The sequence below is a fragment of the Coenobita brevimanus genome, chromosome 78, assembly GCF_032717465.1.
Source record: "Coenobita brevimanus isolate Jiangsu-jjx chromosome 78, ASM3271746v2, whole genome shotgun sequence".
Lineage (NCBI taxonomy): Eukaryota > Metazoa > Arthropoda > Malacostraca > Decapoda > Coenobitidae > Coenobita > Coenobita brevimanus.
In genome coordinates, this window is record NC_137031.1 from 36,728,175 (window position 1) to 36,749,587 (window position 21,413).

General features: G+C 42.7%; 1 protein-coding gene across 1 annotated transcript in view; it reads right to left on the bottom strand.

Moving 5' to 3' along the window:
- Positions 1-21,413, bottom strand: part of LOC145408855 (succinate-semialdehyde dehydrogenase, mitochondrial-like) — a 55,395-nt gene that overhangs the window by 17,289 nt on the left and 16,693 nt on the right. The window contains exons 5-10 of the mRNA XM_080279497.1: positions 18,068-18,151; positions 14,821-14,965; positions 12,887-12,982; positions 9,807-9,970; positions 5,858-6,016; positions 2,636-2,805 (exon numbers count right to left, since the gene is read on the bottom strand). Coding sequence (XP_080135623.1) covers positions 2,636-2,805; positions 5,858-6,016; positions 9,807-9,970; positions 12,887-12,982; positions 14,821-14,965; positions 18,068-18,151 — 818 coding nt within the window. The remainder of the gene's footprint in view (positions 1-2,635; positions 2,806-5,857; positions 6,017-9,806; positions 9,971-12,886; positions 12,983-14,820; positions 14,966-18,067; positions 18,152-21,413) is intronic.

The window sequence follows — 21,413 nt, forward strand, 5'->3', positions numbered from 1 at the left end:
TCATTAGTACCCAGTCTCTCCAGGATTAAGGCATCTAGCAACAGATAGTTTGACGACTAATATCAATCCACTTTTTAGCTGACAATTAAGAAAAGCTTAGAGATTCTGAAAAGTTTGGTGGAGTCTGAAGATTACATCACTGCATTTCAAAAACCATTGCTCACTGTCTCATCAATTATTGCAAAGAAGTGGATCAATATTAGAGTCCACAACAATATTACAGTAAGATTATTTTCTCCAGACAGAACTGGACCACTCCCACAATTTGATTACTATGAGTCTGAGAGCAACAGTAGCCAGACTGACTATTTCCTGGTCAGGAGGGCTGATAGGAGGTTAGTGAAGGATGTTAAAATTGCAAGGAGCAACGAGTGTGCATAGCAACACAAACTACTGTTATGTGACATGGTAATAATGGCATTGGTAGTGACAAAAAGGATCTATGCAACCAGGAGGAAAGTAAGGAAGTTGAAAACCATGCAGCTAGGGATGCCTTCTATAGCAAGATGAGTAGAGTGGTGGCTGAATAGGGAGCTGTAAACTGAAGAGTTAATGGGCAATACAAAGCTCCCAAGAAAAAAATTGAGTTACAGTAAACTCTCAATGATCTGTCATCGCAATATCCGGCCCAACGCAATATCTGGAACTGCTGTCTCAGCTCTATTAACCCCTTAACCACGGGGCGTCACTTTTGTGGCGCTCGGGAGCAAGGGATCATACCGTGGGGCGTCACTTTTGTGATTCTGTGTTATTTTGAATTTGCCCGGGCTTTCAAGTGGTGGCTTGTATCATCTGTCAGTACTACCAGTGTCCAGCTATACTTAGTTCTGCTAATGTCATCTGTACTCCCATCCACTATTGACAGTTTAGCCATTTTTCCCCTGTCCTTGACTCCCCTCCTTACCTCCCCTCCATTACCCTCTCCTCCTGCCTGCCCAGCTGCGCTGCACTACACAAATTCTGGATGGATTTTTCCACTCATTTTATCCATTGAAATGTGCCCTATGCCCTATTCTTATACATAATAATATATCAAAGAAAAAGAAAACGTAACTGATACTGCCACACATCTGGAATGGGCTAATTATCACCTGGCAACATCCCATGTGCACTCGTTCACTAATTTTCCCTGTTTATATACCCTTGAAATAAGTCGTATGACCTGTTCTCATAATAAAAATGTATATAAGAAAGGAAGGGAGAAGCCTAAGTGATATTTACATTCACCTGGAACTACCTAATTTATTATGTATTGTCCAGATTTCCTGCCAATCATTTCATAGTGTATAAATTAGCAGCTGTCACCACGCTGACACTGGCAACCATTCACTGCCCCTAGGCCACAGCATTCAGTTTACTGTCGTCTTTCAAGGTGAAACCACGTCGGATTCGCGCCTGTCCAATTCCGCTGCTTTTTAGCCCCATGCAAAGGGCCCTGCGACCTCTACCCCTACTAAACCTCGTGTGGAAGGGGTAAAGGGCAAAGTGACTCTGCTGTGGAACATGAACTGGCTAATATCAATGATAATGATGGACAGTGACTATGATCTTTCTGGTGACTCTAAAACAGTGCAAGTGGAAAGGTAAATAATGTGTAAATAATGTGTAAATAGCAAGTGAAAGCAATGGATGTAAATATGACTGAACAGTGGAAAATAGTTTTATAAGTTACTGCAAGTGACAGTGCATAACATAGTGTAAATTAAATGGAAATGTAAATATTGAAAATACCTTACATACAGTAGTTTACTGAACGAGATGGTGACTGCCTGGAGTGAAAATAAACTACTATTACTGAAGGAAACTTATGGATAAAGACTGTAGATATATATAAGTGTAATAAAGTAATAGGAATATAAAGTGTGAGTGTGTTTATGAATAATAAATGACAGAATACCAGCGGGGAACGATCACGGGTGGGAAAATCGTACGCGCTCGTAATTTACGTTGCTTTCGCAGTGTTTTTTTTTTTTGAGTATGGATTCAAAACTACTTTAAAATCATAGAATAGTGTTTTTAGTGATAATATCAGGCTGTGGTAATCACATTACGGGGTGTCGGGAAGTGTAAAGTGGAGACTTCGTTACCCAACTTCAGAAGTCTCCACAAGTCCTACGGTCGTCAACGAAGGCTCAACAAACATCCCAGGAGAAAGCTGAAGGTATGTGTCATATGCATATGTAATTATAATATTCCATGACTAGTAATTGATTTTTGGCAAATATTTTTGAAAAGTTAGTCGGAGCGCGAATATCCCTACAGGACACACAAGGAGCGGCTCCAACATCCATGCGGTGTAGGGGTTAACGCAATATCCAGTTAAATTATGCAACATCCAGCGCTGCTGTCACAGCTGTATTAACACAATAACTGGTGAAATTTTGCAACATCCGGTGCCAACACGGAATGTAACTGGCAGTTCCATGCAATATCCAGCACCGAGGCATATCAACTGGCTCATAAGTGGTAGCCGACCGGCAATGATATTAGAAAATAAAAATGACAAACTGCATATCAACTGGCTCATAAGTGGTAGCCGACCGGCAATGATATTAGAAAATAAAAATGACAAACTGAATAAAAGCTTATATCGAAGGCTTTCAAACTCAAACTGGCCTAAAACTGTTGTGCTCACCTGGTGATGGCTACAACAGGACCAAATATTTCCTCTTTGAAGCACACCATATCTTGGGTAACACCTGAGAGAATTGTGGGCTGGTAAAAGAGGCCACCTAGCTTGTGCCCTCCACCTCCCATCACCACTTCTGCACCTGCTGCCACAGATTCTCCCACAATCCTCTCTAACTGCAAATATGAAGCAAGTTAATACGGTAAACGATGAAAAAAAAAATTCATGATGAAGGAATGGCGTGGAGAGGTACTGGTATATGAGAGGGGGGGGGGGTGAACTGAGGGGAGGGCAAGGATATGGTGGGGGACAGGGAGGCATGGAGGCAATTTGTTTGTGACCAACTTTTATGGGATTAAGGTGTCTGGCATGGACACACAGATAGATAATTAACCTTTTCACATCAGGTGGCACATCAAAGTGCCACCAAGGATAGCCTATGTCTGTAACCATTGGGTGCCACATGTAAGTTTTCTGGACTTTATATATTTGCATGCCAGTTCTGGGGGCGTAATAGTGGTTCTGTATCAGTAGGTGGCGAGAATGAAGAGCTGCCATCACAGGAGGACTATTTTACAGATACTGTATTTGTCTATTATTTTCCTCACGTACGAGAAGTATTTCAGGGCACACGGGATAAGATGTTTTGCTGCCATGGCAGATTACTTGGATCTGATGTAGGCGATGTCTGATGACTGTGATTATGCTGTCAGATGAAAGTGAGAGTAAAAATGAAAGTGCTACAATAAAAGGAAAAAAAAAGAACTGCTTTGCGTTTATCATTATGTTGAATGGCATACGTCTGGCAGTGGAGGAGCTCCAGCACCACAGGTTTTGACAGCTCATCACACAGGAAATTATTATTGTTTTTTTACATCATGTTAGACATCATTTTACTCAGGAATTATGGTTTATTTTTTGGTGTGGAATATTTTATCAAAACAATTATCTTTACATATCTCAAAACCTCTGTGTGTGGGACATCCAGCCAAAAAAAATACACCCAAAGTGAGATGGTTAAATTAGTTGTCTATTAATCTGGTATGAGTTCATTACTATGATTTGCAATGAAAGTCCTCATCATGGCATTCCTGATTTTTTTTATATCAAACAACCTTACTGTTGCCCACTCCAGTGAGTAGGTGAATTATGCAAGAAAAAGCCACCTCTGTTAGTTGTCATACATAATGGTCTATAGTGCATCAAATCAAGTTTGAAATTTCCACAAGCAAGTCCCATTGATCACTCTGTGGTTAACCTGCCACTTTCCACAGTTCTGCCTTATCCAAGTGGATGTGCAGTGCATCTTTGAGTGCGAAGCTTGGGGGGACTTGTAAGGTAGGATGAGACTGGAGTGAATTAGTGCTGTGATGAGGAGAGGTAGATTGAGATGGTTTGGGCCGGTGGAGAGGATGGGAGATGATAACTGGATGCAGAAAGTGAGAAGTGTTAATGCTGGGGGTAAGGTAGTGAGAGGCAGACTGAAAAAAAAACTTGGGACGAGGTCACTGAGTGTGACCTCAGGGTTAAGGAACTGAATAGAGAAGCTGCCAGAGATAGAGCAGCATGGAAAGCCGCCATTAGGTGACCAAGGCAGACGCATGTAAGCATCTTGGAGCCTTCAAAAACAAAAACAAAAACAAAACAAAACGAAGCCTACACAGAGGGCCAAACATTTTGTATAATATTCAAATATTTGTTGCCAATGATCTCACAGCCATGGCTTATTGTTCTTCTGGGGCTTGCTGATATATTAGCCATGGCTTATTGTTCTCCTGGGGCTTGCTGATATATTATTCAATGTTATGTAAATCTACTCTACAATATCGTTAAATAACAGATTCTCAATGCTCACATCCGATTCTAGCCCGGTCAGGGGAAACTTAGACTTGAGAGCATCAGCTCCATCTGTGTGAGGCTCAAGCCTCATTTCTGTATACCGGTTTTTGGCAGGCACATCTCAAGTCCAACTTAAGATCGACTCAGGCTTCAAGTCCAGCTCAAACCTCATTCTTGCATTCAGGTCTAAGTGTGCTCTTGCCATTCCATTGCTGGTGCCTCATTTCCTACTCCTACTACTTTTTATGATGGTGCAAAATCTCACTCATCTGAATTTAAACAAGAATCGGTGCCAAGGCACAGCAAACCCATACCGAGCAGTCATTTCAATGCCGACGTATAAATGCAACTGGATATCTAGTCAAAGATGTCACATATCAAATTTGGGCAAATTGGGGGGTGACCCCCCTAATGTAATGAGGCATGTTATAGGATGCAGATTTGAAAGATGCATCTTTAGGTTTTGGTTCCATGTCGATATGATGAATTTGAAAGGGGTTATGATGAAAAAAATGATTTTTTTACTTTTTCTTTTACACATCTTTTGGGTCTACAGCCTTGGCCTTGGCCCAATTTGGCCCAAATTTAATCAGGTGATCAGAAGGTCATGGCCCATCATCCCCGTAATTTTAGCCAAATTCGCACAAATAGTTTTGTGTAAAGTTGATAACAGACGGATGAACAGACAGACAGACAGACAGACAGACAAACAAACAAACAGACAAACCAAGTGCAAACAATACATGTCCCTGGGCCCCTCCGGGGTGGGGACGGGGAATCATGATTAAAACCAAGAACATTTATATACTATACACGAAAAAAAATAAAATATCATGCTGTGGTAGGTGGGGGCACTCACCATCCACCCACTCGATGCAGTGCTGCTCTCAGGTGACTGCTATTTCCTCTCTTCCTTCCTTCTTTTCTTCTGTCTTTCTTTCCTCTCTTTCTTCCTCTTCTGTCTTCTTTCCTTCATTCTTTCCTCCTCCTTCTGTCTATGGGTGACACTACACTGAGTGACAAGCCAAATAGTTTCCTGTACACCAGGAAACCAATTACTATGCCGGGTGGTAACCACACAACCAAACTATGGCACCTGGTAGTTTAGTGGGTAATTAAGGTGCTCCAGCTGGCTTGAGCCTGTGTAGGTTTATATCCAAGGGATGGTTGGGGTTTATTGCTCATGTAATGCCACTCAGGGATGAGTGAGGCTGGTCACTCTCATCTTAAATGTCAGAACCAACTTGCCCAGCCCCAGGCTCCTGTGCTCCTCGTGGGGCAACACTGGACTGGATGATGATTACTGTATCAAGAGAGTGCCCAGTAAATTGGAAGAGAGACTCATTCAGAGATTCATACAAAATCTTAATAATTATGTGTATATCTTACTCTTTTCAGCTGGCTGTCATTGATGAGTGGGCCTTGATTGACACCCTTCTCCAGTCCATCACCCACTTCCAACTCAGTCCCCACTGCTGCCTTTACTGCTTCCACAAATTTACTATATATTCCATCTTGTACCAGCACTCGGTTGGCACTGATACATGCCTGAAACATAGAAGACAACCACTGACACATGACTGTTGATCTCTGTGCATATCTGAAATATAAGAGATAACAACAGTTACATGACTGACAGTGATCTTTGTGCTACGCTTATTCCTATCGATCTGCTTATTCATCTTACAATTGCACTACAACTCTCACATAATTAGAGCTGAAAAGTGATGCTTCTGTTGATGAGCTATATACTAATTAGATCCACTGTACAGTACTTACTACAATCAATCAATCAATCAATCAAGAAGGGGCAAACACCGCAGGGCGCATATCCTCACTCACCCTCTGACTCCACCCATGAGGGGCCCTGTGTGCAACTCTCCAGGCAACGACATTTCCCCCTCTAAGTACCTACTCACAGGAGTGATCGACCTGCGCTCCAGCCATGAGTTATGTGGCCTTCCCCTCAGCCTCCTCTATCCTGGGTTAATTCACTCAGAGATCACCATGTGAGCAGGATGTCTCAGGAAAGCAGGCCACATGCCCAAATAGCTGGAGTTGGCATTGATGTATTATGAGGGTAATAGGCCTCAATTCAGTTTCATGGAGTAGTCGCTCATTACACACCCAGTTGTACCAGTGATATCCCATGATCCTGCAAAGACACTAGTACCAATGGTGTCAATTTACCCCTTCAAGTCACAGTTTGGCGTCCATGTCTCACAGCCATAAAGTAAGAGACAGAGCACTAGCGCTTTGAAGATGCGAACTTTCATCCATCTACACAAACAATGACAGTGCCAAATACCTGAATTGAGTGAATCCATAACCCCGTAGGCAACACCAATATGACAAGAGATCTCGCTCTCTGACCTACCATTGTTATGGACCAAACTACACCAAGATAAGTGAATCTTTCCAAGACTTCTATATCCTCACCACATGCTTGGACAGACTGAACTGATTCATCCAACAAGCCACCAAATGCCTGGACCTTGGTCTTGACCCAGGAGACCTTTAATCTCAGTGGCTTCACATTCTTGTGAAATTCCTCGAGGGCATTCAATAGTCTCCAGCGACTCCGCTAGGATAACTGCATCATCATTAATGTCAAGGATGGTAACCCTGAAACTGTCAACTGATACCCCACAGTGACTTTGACTCACAGCCCAGTCCAGTACCCATTCCATGCATGTGTTGAAAAGTGTGGGAGTAAGGACACATCCCTGTCTTACACCAGAACTTACTGGGAAGAAGTCAGATGTCCCCCCCCACACACATACATACACACACTTGACAGCACTCTCAGTGTCAGAGTACAAGCCAGCAATCAGCCGGATTATCCCTGTAGGGATCCCATGGAGTCGCAGGAGTTCCCATAGTACCTCCCGATTTGCTGAGTCAAACGCCTTCTTGGGATCCACATAGGCTGCAAGCAGACCTTTTCAAAATTCAAGATGGCATTCCACAAAAACTTGAAGAGCTAGGATATGGTCAACAGTAGACTTCTTAGGCGTGAATCTTCATTGCTCAGGCCTCTGAAACTTTAACAAATGGTCTCGGATACGCATCAAAAGAATGTGAGCAAGAACTTTGCTGGGACACTGAGCACTGTTGATACCACAGCAGTTGCTACAGTCACGCTGGTCGCCTTCTCCTTTCCAGACAGGGGAGATCAAACCCTTTGTCCGGTCAGGAGGAATGATACCAGTTTGCCAAATGGCTTCTATGACTGCATGTAACCCCCTGATCATGGCTTCACCTCCAGCTTTCATCAATTCTGCTGGGATGTCACAAACACCACTGCCTTCCTGATTTCATCTATAGAAGGCATGGCTTCATCAACTAGTGGGACAGTAGTCAGTGGCTGTACACCAGCCACAGAAGCTCTACGCTGGAAGGTTGAGCCATATACAGCTGCACAAAGTGCTCAGCCCAACGAGCTCTATACTCACTAGCCCCCGACACGAGTCATCCATTTGCTGTCCAAAACAGAATTAGCCTGACAGGTGGGTCTGGAGTGGAGCTTCTTCAGGGCTCGGTAGGTGAGTTGAAGGTCATGTGCATGAAAACAGCCTTCCACCTCCTCAGTGATTTCCCTGACATACCTCTCCTTGTCCCTTTTAGGTGAAAAGCATGCCCGTTAAGACAGAAGTCTATGCTGTTCCTGATCCCCAGCCAGTTTGGCAGCACAACTCTCCTCAACTGTTAACAGTGTCACCTACGGGAAGAATCCCCTCAGTTCCTACCCTCCTCCATGGTGATAACAATGACTGAGTTTTTAAATTTTTTTGCAATTTATTCGACTACTATTGGTTGCATCGAAATTCCGCAAAATCCACAAGAAAGTTCATGATATTCTGTATTTAGACATATGCTTAACTCTTGGAAAGTGCTGGCAAAATTTTGCATTAGGATGGCGGGAAGTAATATGAAGGTAAGTTTTACTCCTGAAAACTTTATTTGCACCGCATTTCTTTACTTTTACTTATCAGTTATGTGTTATTATTAGATTATCTTATAGTATAAACACCATCAGAGATGATGGTATACTATTTATACCAATATAACCAATTTCGAGTGGCATATTTGGCCGTGGAATTTTTGAGGGGCCCCGGGAGCAATCACTTATCACAGATAACGGATTTTCAAACCATCTTCAAGTTTTTTATGGATTTTTGTTCTTCATATATTGTTTTCTTGATGTTTAGCATTAATATGGATAATCCAACGTGTATTTTGATGTCTCAATATGGCAGAATGACAGGAAAACAGTGCCAAAATTAGGAGGGGTACTGTAAATAGAGAGTGAGAGTGAGTGAGTTTTACGCCAGGTACCCCTTTTTTGGATAAGGGCTATGGCGTTGCCCCTGGGTAGAGGACTTTGGTTTGGAGCGTGTAGCATTTTATGACCGGATGCCCTTCCTGATGTCTACCAATGACCCTTGGGTGGATTCGATCCTCCGACCCTTCGGCCAGAACGGAGCGCTCTAACCCACTGAGCCACGGCTGCGTACAGTATAGGTAGGGTGTTTTTTGGTTTTCAGTGTTTTTTTAAAATGACTTTCTTGGTGTTTCTATGTGTGTTTTGATGTCTAAATATGGCAAACTGACCTGAAAACAATGCCAAAATTTGTATAGGGAGGGTGTTTTTTGTTTTTTGTGTTCTTTTTTTTTATGGTTTTCTTTGGGTTTAGCAATACTTTGGATATTCGTATGTGTGTTTAGATGACTAAACATGGCAGACTGACCAAAAAGCAGTGCCAAAATTAGGAGGGGTACTATACATATAGTAGTGTATAGGTAGGGTGTTTTTTTGTTTTCACTGGTTTTTCTGCATGGTTTTCTTGGTGTTTAGCACTACTTTGGATTTTCCTAGGTGTGTTTTGATGTCTAAATATGCCTGAATGACCAGAAAACACTGCCAAATTAGCATAGGTACTGTACAAAAACACTGCCAAATTAGCATAGGTACTGTACAAATAGGTTAGGTATACACTGGAGGTTGGGTATAGGTAGGTTCTGGGTATGGTAGGGGAACAGTGTTCATTATCCAGATGTTCTCACTACCGGGACATGTCTTTGGCTGTATTATGTCCGGATAAATGAGGGATTACTATATAAAAATATATATATATATATATATATATATATATATATATATACTATACTGTATGAGCCAATAGAAAAAGTAATTTCTTTTCTGGCCACTTTACCATGATTTATACTGGACAGGAGAGATGAATCCTTCTCTCTCATGGCACCCCACAATAAATCAAAAGGAGCAATAAATTAACAGCTTCTACATTCTGGCTGGTACTAATCAATCTACACCCACCTGTCCAGCATTCCTGAATTTGGCCACCATAAGCCCCTCAACAGCGGTCTTGATATCTGCCGAGTCAAAAACTATAAAAGCAGCATTACCACCCAGCTCCAGGCCAATGCGCTTAATACCAGATGCACACTGCTCATACAACAGTTTACCTACAGCTGTTGAGCCTGTAACAGATGGGAGAGATGTCCATCATTGTACATGGGAAGAAAATCCAAATAAGTTAATTACAACTGACAGCATTTTACATGAATTAAAATATGAATGTGGAAAAAAATCCAGCATCTAAAAGGTATAGTGTGCTTCACTATTCTGAGGCATTAGAACACTGTCAATACAATATTGTATTTGTTATTACTGTTGCTCAAGCCTGTTCATCCCTGGTCCAGCAAACCCTATGACCACAGGCATGCAATTACCCTATAGGAATCATTGCATAGGTTCCCTACACCAATGATACTGTGTCTTTATCTTACTGTGTATAATTATTCCCCTGTACAAAGGAAAAGGGGAAAAAGAAGTGTGTGGCAATCACAGGGGCATTTGTTTTCACAGTGTAATAAGAAAAGTGTAGGGTAGGATACATATTAACAGAGTTAGGGAAACAATAGAGTAGTTACTTGGAGAAGAACAGGGAGGTTTTAGGAAGAAAAGAGGTTCTTCAAATCAGATATTCATCCTAAGGTTTTTAGTAAAAAAGATTCTAGAGAAGGTATGTGGTCTTAATGGATTTGGAGAAAGCATATGACAAGAGTGGATAAACAAGGAATGTGGAAAATGTTAAAAATATATGGAGTAAAGGGGAAACTGTTGAATGATGTGAAGAAAGTGTATGAGGGTGCTAAGGCTGAAGTGCATGTGGATGGTGAACTGAGTGAATTTTTCCATCTGAATGTTGGACTGAAACAAGGATGTGTCATGTTTCCATGGCTATTCAATCTGTATATGGATGGAGTCATATAAGAGATACAAGGCAGGGCAGTAGATGTTGGAGTGGCCCTAGTTAGGGAGGGCAGCATTTGGAAACTTCCTATTCTGTTTACAAATGATACTGCATTATAAAGTGAAGACAAAGGGGAACTGCAAGACTTGGTGAATGAGTTTGGGATAGTATGTCAGAAACGGAATCTAAAGACAAATGTAAGGAAGTGCTAAGTTGTGGTCTTCGAGAGAAATGAAGTCACTGAATGAACACTGAGGATGGATGATGAAGAAATGGAAAATGTGTGCATTTAAGTACCTGGGTAGCACGATGAGTAAGGATGGAAGTTTAAAGGATAAAAGGCTTGAAAGGGTGCAACAGGGAAGAAAGTCTGCTGGTTCTTTGAAAGCAGTGATATGAAATAGGGAAGTTAGAATGGAAGCAAGAGTTGCTGTATGATAGTATTGTGATACCAACTCTAACATATGGAAGTGAAGCTTGGACCTTGTTGGAAGGACACAAGTCAAGAGTGAATGCAATGGAAATCAGATATATGAGACAAGCACGCGGAGTTACATGGAGAGACAGAATGACAAACAAGGAAGAGAAGGAGAATTGTGGTGTGGATGTGGATGTGATAGAAAGCATTAGAAGTCCAGTGAGGTGCTTTGGCTGTGTGGAGAGGACGGAAAGCAAGAGACTAATGAGGATAGTGTATGTGAGTGAGATGAAGGGGGAAACCAAAGATGAGATGGAAGAATTTGGTGAAGGGGTATATGAGAGAGGGGGGTGTCAGCTGGGGGAGGGCAAAGACATGGCAGAGGGCAGGGCAACATGGAGGCAATTTGGTTCTGACTACCCCTTAGGGGAGTAAGGTGTCTGGCTATGGACTGATTGATCTTACTGTGGCATGTGTTGTGCCGTGCCCCATGATGTACGTTATGGTGTTTAGGCCTGTTCTACAAATGGGCGACATGTCATCTGTGATTCCACCAAACTCATATCTAGGCCAGTAACTGAGAATAGGGTGATCTCCAGATCTAAGCCTAGTTACACGAGTTCGATCAGCTCTGTTCAAGGATACTTTCAATGGATGGATGTTTGAGGAAGTGTTCTGATCGAGGTATTATATTGCCCTGCATGTGAAACAGATATGTAGATGCTTCTTCCTTACCAGTACTGGTGTGTCTGGTGGTAGGAAAGTTGTTGAAGAGGGTCTGGTAGTATGTGGGAGATGACTGTTTTGTACGTCTAGTTGTACTGTGTGGCTCTGTCTTATAAAGAAAGAGGTGGTGCATATTAGCACACACACTCACACAGAACTAAGCCTCTCATGTCAAGATATTTTCTAACAGTGAGGCCTTTGGTCCCAAAGGGTATGTGGGCTGTGGGAGTGATACTGGTGCATACTGTGCTGATATGAAGAATACTGTTTTTGTACACTCTGCTAGGTGTTGCTCTGGGTGTTCAATATAGTGGGGCATATGCTAGGCAAGCATAGGAAATCACTGATCACACATATTATTTTTAAAGCATACAATGTCTCTTTCTGTTGCCCAATGTCTGTTGCTGTAATTGCCCTGACTACACTGAGTCAGGGAGTACGCCATCTCTTGATGCCTTGTATATGGTTCCTAAAGGTGAATCTAGTGACACATATGACTTCAGGGATCTTAGTGGAGGGTGTAAGTGGCATGGGTACATTGTTAATTGTGATATGAAGGGTGTACCTGTGACAATGATGCTTAAGGGCGGTGAGTGTAGTAGTGGGTTTGGCTGAAGAAATCCTCTGCCTATTGTCCTCAACCCATACTTGATGTGTGTTAAGGTAGTCCTGTTGCAGTATACAGGCTGTATGCAATGCAGTCTACGGTTGTTATAGTAATGTCCTCAGCATATGGGCAAATATAGAATATTCATAAAAAACAAATAAATTTAAATGAAACTCTGTACTTACACACTCCAGTCCATGTCAGTCATATATCTGAGAAACTTCCCAGTGGGAGATGGGGACAAGCACCATCCACTCACTTGATGTAGTGCAACCATCAGGTGACTCTAAACTGAGTCTCACTACTCCATTTAAATATGGAAAACCGGGTTACAATAGTGAGATTACAATTTAAGCAAAGAGATCCATGTCATGGTTGTGTGCACATACCTGTAAAGGAGATACCAGCCACCTTGGGGCTAGTACACAGGAGTTTACCCACTCCTGGGGTGTTGGTCCGTGATGCTGTCACCACATTGATTACACCTGTGAATACAAAACAAACCAGAGATATACTCTCATGAAATCTAGTACAATTTTAAATCTCTCAGAATCTGCAATATCATTATGTAATCCTGAGAACTCTAAACATAATACAGTACAATATCAATTCCTCATCATAAAAGCCTCCTCCCCGACCTAAGATGTCCATGACAGTACAACCAGCAAAGTACATCATCTTCACAAGTTTATCTCATACAAAAAGTCACCGTCCCTTTACTTCTTTCACACATGTATCTTTGAAGGGTAAACTATAGGACTATGTATTATTATTTATTCAATTTTCAATGAATAATGCTGTTAGTGAAATATGGTCTAGTCATGGGTTATGTTCATTAAAAGTTCACAACACTGCAATTTCTGTTTAATATTTTGATAAAAGATGCTTAAGTGTCTCTCCACTTGTTGAAACTAATGTGTTTTGATTTTGGTACCAATCCACAGAATAATGTACACCACCAACTTCCAATTCTACACGAACATAACAGACGAGTCACTGTCTACTCTTACCACACTGTAGCATATATCCTAGTCTAATACAACACCGGGCACTGCTCAATAGGACATAAATGCAGAGCAGATTTATAGTACTCTACATCCATACTGATTCTTTCATACCACTGAGCTCTATCATATGAAGGGGCTTTCTCATGGGCAGTGCCAAGTAGTTTGTGTGCCTGCCGCCAGGGGCCAGGGCAGTGCTGATGATGTTTATGCACCACACCTGACACCCACGCCTTTTGAAATCAGCCAATGTATCCAGAAAATATAGTGCTATGGTCCACTGTGCAGATAAAATATAATGCCATGGCCCACTGCACAGCTTATGAAAGCAACAACAAAACAGACAGCAGGCTACGAACAGTGTTCCAATTGCATTATCATGTTGGAGGCGACGAGTGCGGTGTTTCAACACAGCGGCCAAAGTCACACACTCGCTGCGAAGACAGCCCCTCCGTAAAATAGAAATCAGTGTTTCATACCCAGCTGCATGGTTGTTACTGAGGTTTGTCAGTTGCACAACCAACAATAAACAATTGGAAATCCCTACAATCCTGCAGTATGCAAAATGCATCAATTTTTTTAATGGACTAGGAAACCAGTCTCACCTTTTTTTATATGAAACAGAACATGCTTAAATATGTGCATACCTAATATAAGATCCATTTCTTTCATCGTTTAGTCATTATGCAGTAAAGTTCATTGGTTTTTGTCCCAAGATCAGCTAGTCAGGTCAGGTGTGGGTAAGGGGATGGGTCTGTTATGATGTGGCAGGGGTAAACCAGTTCTGCTGTCGGGCCCTGCTGCAGATGTCACTGATTGCATTGCGCAGTTGACCCTTGTGCGGTGTGGTGCGGTGAGGATCTGTCCCTTCTCCCCTTTGGGGCTAAGATGCGAATGAATGTGTTTGAGTGGATGAGTAAATGGGGAGTGTGTCGTCCTGTCTCGGCTACCTCCCTTTCCTTGGGGGAAGCAGCCTAGGTATATAGATAGATAGACTTCCTTATTTCTAGCTTTCAGAGATAAGTTTATAAAAATGCCCAGTAGATGTGGTAATCCAGGAACAATAACAAGTAACCTGTGAAAGACTTATTTAGAAAATATGGAAAGGATGCCCATTTGGTAAAGAATTAATAATATCATTATCATCATATAAATTTTGCAAACATATCCTGATATCAAGATACCTCTCCACAATGAAGAGGCATAACTATAGGAAACGGCAATACCAGTATTATACGATGTACTCCACATAATATAAATTCAGAACTTTAATTATAAAACTTCATCTCCCAGCACTATAGTTTAATATGATAGCATACCTGGAGGGAAGCCTGCCTGATGAGCAAGGTCTACTACAGCTAAAGCTGAGAGAGGGGTGTCCTCTGCTGGCTTTATCACACATGTGCATCCAGATGCCAGCGCTGCTCCAGCCTTCCGGGTCACCAGTGCATTTGGAAAGTTCCACTGCAAGGGAAAGGTGTTTCAGCCATCCTACACTAAACTTCCAAAGTATACTTTAACCCTTTTATTTCTTATATCTATTTACTTGAATGGTAGGTGGGGGTGCTCACCATCCACTCACTCAATGTAGTGCTGCTCTCGCGTGACTGCCCATATCTCTCTTCCTTCCTTCCTCTTCTGTCTTTCTTTCCTTCATTCTTTCTTCTTTCTTCTGTCTGCAGGTGACTCTACACTGAGTGACAAGCCAAATGGTTTCCTGTACACCAGGAAACCATTTACTATGCTGGGTGGTAACCATGTAACCAATTTATGATGCCCAGTGGTTTCGTGGGAAATTCAGGAGCTCCAATCGGATTGAGCCTGGGTAGATTTATATCCGAGGGATGACTGGGGTTCATTGCTCAAATAATTCCACTCAGGGATGAGTAAGGCTGGTCATTGCCTAGCCCTAGACTCCTACGTTCCTCAAGGGGCAACACAGATTGGACGGTGAATGATGAATGAATGATATCTATTTACCTCCACCTGTCAAAGTTGCTGTTGTTATTACTTAAACTTGGTCTGCTTGGTGAACCAGAACTGTCAACCACACATAAGCAACTGCTTCTGTGGTCCTACAGGTGCAGTACAGTGCATGCACTGTGCAGGGAACTGGCACCCCCCGTGCCAGACAGCACCTCACCAAGATCTGACCAGATCCACTCCCTAAAGCAAGCTGTAATGTAATGTATGCAACTTTCAAGAGAAGTGACCTTGAATGTCAACAGTAGACCAGTGTGTGTGTGTGTGTGTGTGTGTGTGTGTGTGTGTGTGTGTGTGTGTGTGTGTGTGTGTGTGTGTGTGTGTGTGTGTAATTCAATGGGTCGGTCAGAATCACGTGATGCTTGTGATCATCAGCATTTTACCCTCCCGGAAGAAAGCCGAGAGCTCATATAGTCCAATCTAATGGCAAAGCCTTGACCTTCACACACACACACACCCATCCTCTTGCTCAAGGAGGACAGTGACCACCTGCTTCGTCAGTTTTTGCATCACGAGCAAGGTGCGAACCCCCGTCTTAGCAGATGCTAGGCGAGAGCGTTACCACTGAACCTGTGTGTGTGTGTGTGTGTGTGTGTGTGTGTGTGTGTGTGTGTGAGTGCGTGCATGCGTGCGTGCGTGCGTGCATGTGTGTGTGTGTGTGTGTGTGTGTGTGTGTGTGTGTGTGTGTGTGTGTGTGTGTGTGTGTGTGTGTGTGTGTGTGTGTGTGTGTGTGTGTGTGTAGAGCAATGGTGGGATATAGGACTGGTACAGCAAGAACCAGGGTGGACTCTACATCTCTACACTCTGCTGTAGACAGCCACTGCAAAATTACTTTATTCACCTCACCCTAGCTCTTCCATTAATTAGTGCTGCTGTGTACACTCAATGGCTTCTTGCAGCAGAAGTTAGTGTTTTTCCATACAGTGCCCAACAGTGTACATGAACAGCTTATGAGACAGATTTACCATACAGTATATCCCCAGCTGGAAGCATCAACAAATCATATTACCCCAGCATAAAATGGTTAAAGAGGCCAGACAGGTACAGTACTGCGCCTGCAGTAAACATGGTAAAAAGTGAGTTACGATGGTAGCTACAGGGTACATACAAAAAGAAACTGAACTTTTTAAATAGTGCAACAACTAACTGGCGTAGTGTGATCACGATGGGAAGGCTGGTTAGCAGCGACTATGAACTTTAGCCAAACACTAGCAGCATCATGCCACGTCCCTTAGTCATCAAGTAATGCACTTAAATGAACATGTGTTTCATGCACTTGGCAATTTATTGCAAACTGAATAATGAAAGATCTTGAAGAGCAACGTGTTTGTGTGAAATTGTTTCAAATTGGGAAAAACTTTTACAGAGACTTTTCATAAGTTTCAAGAGGCTTCTGGGGAGGACTGTTTAAGCCATACACAATGTCACAAATGGTTCCAGCTGCTCAAATCTGGAAGAACATCCACTGAAGACAATCCCAAATTTGGTTGGCCTTCCATGTCCAGATACAATGATCACACTGAAAAAAAGCGTGTTGTGATCCATGAAAATCGTCACCTGACTGCCCATGAAGTTTCCAAAGAAGTAGACATCTGTAAAAGTTTGTGCCACATGCTTTTAACCAAAAAACTAAAAATGCATCATGTTGCTGCAAACTTTGTGCCACCTCTGCTGACAGATGAGCAAAAAGAGAACCGTGTCACAATCAGTCAGGAGCAACTTGATTGTTCGAATGCTGATGAAAACTTTCTGAAAAATGTCATAACAGGTGATGAAACATGTGTGTCCTGCTACGATGCTGACACAAAAAGACAGTCGTCACAGTGGGTTGGAACATCATCGTGGGAACCAAAGTAAGCACACGAATCGCTCAAATATGAAGGCGATGTTGATCATCTTATTTTTACTGCATAGGCACTGTTCATCATGACTTTGTTCCATGTGGCCAGACAGTCAGAATTTTGCTTGGAAGTCCTGAAGCATTTGAAGAAGGTGGTGCAAAGAAAGAGGCCTGAGGTGTGGACAATCAAAATCTGGATGATGGACCATGACAATGCATTTACTTATGCACTGCTCCATTTCCATGACTTTTTGGCAAAGCACAAGATGACTATCGTCCCCCAGCCGCCCTACTATCTGGATTTGGCCCCTGGGGACTTGTTTTTGTTCCCAAAGTGTAAGTCCACCCAGAAAGTTCGCTCAAATATGAAGGCGATGTTGATCATCTTATTTTTACTGCATAGGCACTGTTCATCATGATTTTGTTCCATGTGGCCAGACAGTCAGAATTGATGAACAGTGCCTATGCAGTAAAAATAAGATGATCAACATCGCCTTCTCATACAACAGAAGAGATGGTAAACAATTTGCCAAGTGTACTAAACACATGTTCACTCGAGTGTGTGTACCTCAATGATTAAGTGACGCGGCGTGATGTGGCTAGTGCTAGACAAAAGCTAAGAGTCGTCGCTAACCAGCGCTCCTGTCATAATCATGCTACGCCTGCTAGTTGGTGCACTATATAAAAAGTTCAGTTTCTTTTTTGGACAGACTTGCATATGGCCTGTCAACATGAGAACGCACCGGAGAAATGAGAGAAGCTACGCCGATGGGCTGACGGATGAAGATGATCTCTTTGCTCTTAGATTGACTCTGTCCCACCTCGCCCTGTAAAAAGTGTCAAAAGAAGTGTCAAATTTGGCCACCACCTCAAAATAATACTAATAATAGTAAATCAACAGGCTTTACCTTTACCATGGAATACAGTACAGTACTTACGTGTGTGCATTAAGACAGATAATGGGGAGGGCATGTGAGAAGGGCTATAAGGTGTTTATGGCATTTAAGGATCTGGAAAAAGCATATGACAATGCAGACAGACAAGGATTGTGGAAGGTTTTACCCATGTACGTTGTAGATGGTACGCTGCTAGGTGTCGTCAACAGTTTTTATGATGGTAGTGTGGCATGTGTAAGGGTAAACAGGCATCAAAGTGATTGGTTCACAATCAATGTGGGCATGCAGCAAGGTTGTGTAATGTTCCCATGGTTGTTCAATATATACATGGATAGGGTGATGAGAGAAGTAAAAACATGAGTAATGGAGAGAGGGATGACGTTGGTAATGAATGGTAATGAATGGAATATCTCAAATTTGTTGTATGCTCATGATGCAGTGCTACTTGCAAATTCTGGACAAAAGCTTGGCAGACAAGTGATGAGTTTTGTAGATATCTGTGAGCGTCATGTTTTGAGAGCAAATGCAGAAAAGAGTGAAGTGATGGTTACTGAGAAAGAAGGTGACTCCCAGTGTGATGTTAGAGTGATTGGAGAGGGACTGGAATTAGTGGGAGAGTTCAAATACCTGGGTGCTGTAATAGAAAAGAGGAAAATGTACATAAGAAGTGGAAAGTAGGGTGACACAAGGAAGGAAAGTAGCTGGTGCTATGAAGGCCTTGATAAAAGAGGTCTGAGTGATGCAGCTGCATGTGGCTTACATGAAGAGTTGGTACCAACTTAACATACGGATGTAAGACTATGGTTTCGTTTCATTTTTGAAGGCTCCAACATGCTTGCATGCATCAGCCTTGGCCACCTAATGGTGGCTTTCCATTCTGCTCAATCCCTGGCAGCCTCCCTGTTCAGTCCTTTAACCCTGAGGTCACACTTAATCCCTTGTCCCAGGTCTTCTTTTGGTCTACCCCTCACAGCCCCACCCCTAATATTAACACTTCTCATTTTCTTCACCCAATTATCCTCCCCCATCCTCTCCACATGCCCAAACACCTAAATCTACCTCTCCTCATCACAACACCAATACACTCCAGTCCCATCCTACCTCTCAACTCTTCCATCATAAACCTAGCTTCCCCAAGCCTTGCACTCAGGAATGCAGTGCCAATCCACCTAATCATTGTTATTTCTGTACATCTGGCCCTGTGAATATTCTCTTCCTTTACTGCCCAGGTCTCACTACCATACAGCATTAAACTCCTGACATATGTTGCAAACAAGGTTCCCTTAGCACACAGGGAGAGCCCTCTCAGTGTCAGAAGAGGCAACAGCTCCCTGAACTTCTTCCAACCACTCCTCACCCTAGCCACAATGCTAGCTCCAGCCCCACCTCCAGCACATAACATGTCTCCCAAATAACAAAACCCTTCCACACACTGAAAAGACTCACCAGTACATTCAATCCTTTCACACCTGACAATCTTCACCTGCTCTCCCCAAGACACCGCACATAAAATCAGCATTATCTCACAGTCTACCTCTAATACCACTGTACATCTCTTATGCACCCACTAATCACAAACACTGCACAAGATGGAATTACTTCCCACGCCCTAGTGGCAAATTGCACATGGCCAATCTCCCTCTTCTTTGACAGTACCACCACCAACCCTAGATATTCATTCATTCATTTTCATTCATTGCCAGACGCCATGTATCCCAAACGGGGTGGCCAAGGGCTTAGAGTTAATTGTTTTACAGGGAGGGGCACTAATCCTCCACCAACCCCACTTGACACGTAGGGATGCCAACAGATATCACTTTTATTTTATCCGCATTTACTCTTAAACCCTTGTGTCCCATACCATCTCTCCACTTCCGAAATCTTTCCTCTGCCTCCCTTTCATTCTCTGCAATCAACACCAAAACATCAGCATACAACATCTCCCACAGGAGTCCATTTCTGAAGTCACGTGAGAGGGTGTCAAGTACCATGATAAACAGCAAGGGACTCAAAAGTGACCCCTGCTGCATGAAAATGAAAAGTTAAGAGTAAGAGCAATAAAGATGGGAGTGCTAAGGAATGTATGTGGAGTACAGAATGTGGACAGGATACGGAATAATATGATTCATGAAAGATGTGGAGTGAGGAAGTCTGCGGACACCACAATCGAAAAGAGTGGACTGAGATGGTCTGGTCATGTGGAAAGAATGGATGACAATAGAGTGGTGAAAAAGGTACAGTATATCCGAGTGAACCTGAAGGAGGGAGGAGACAAAGTAGGCTAAGAAGAAGGTGGAGGGATGTGGTGAATGAGTTTATGAGGAAGAGAGGTATGGAAATTGGTTAGGCTAAGAGACTGACAGGAGACCATGCTGGCTGAATGAATTTTGTGCAGAGAAGCGAATGACCAGGGATTTGGTAACCCATTATAACATGATGGCGTTCAGACTGACTCTATCAGATAGGTATATGTCGAGATACAGAACGTGGTGAAGTTTTGTTGGCCTATCTGATGAGGCCAGGATTCCATGGATTTGAATGATGAGTGAATGGAAATGTGGTCCATTGAACTGGGCAAAGTTGAGCTGTCTGGATGTTGCTACTCCTCACCCAGCTCTAGGGTGGGAAAGGAGGTCTGGATGATGTTGATGATGATGATGTATAATTTATGGTAACCCTTTTTCCCATGACCTAATTAAAATGATCTAACTATTACTTCTGCACAATCAGCTCTCCAGAGGTTTGGTGTGCTTAACCACCTTTGAGTTTTATTTAACAGTACTCAGCTGCTGACCATGTACAGGAGCTTTCTTCACGCATGTGGAGAACAGCTCTCATTTATAAGAGGTCTCATCACATACAGCACTTTGAAATGGGGTTGACTCAAGGGCAACCTTCAACCTCTCTCTCTCCTTGCTGAAAAGTTGCTTCTCTCTCTATATGTTCTGTTGTTATTACTCTAGTCACTGCACTTCTACACAATCTGCTTGCATCTCTCCCCCATTCCAAGAAGTGTGTGAACATCCATCTAGTTAAACAATTTCATCCTGCTGCAGTGGGTGAGTGGTTAGCACCACAGACTACGACATTGAAGGCTTGCTGGTGCCAGAGTTTGTTTCATGTGGAGGCAACTGGCATGACTCGACTCAGGTGTCCATTCACCCTTTGTTGGCTGAAAGGTAAAATGAATACC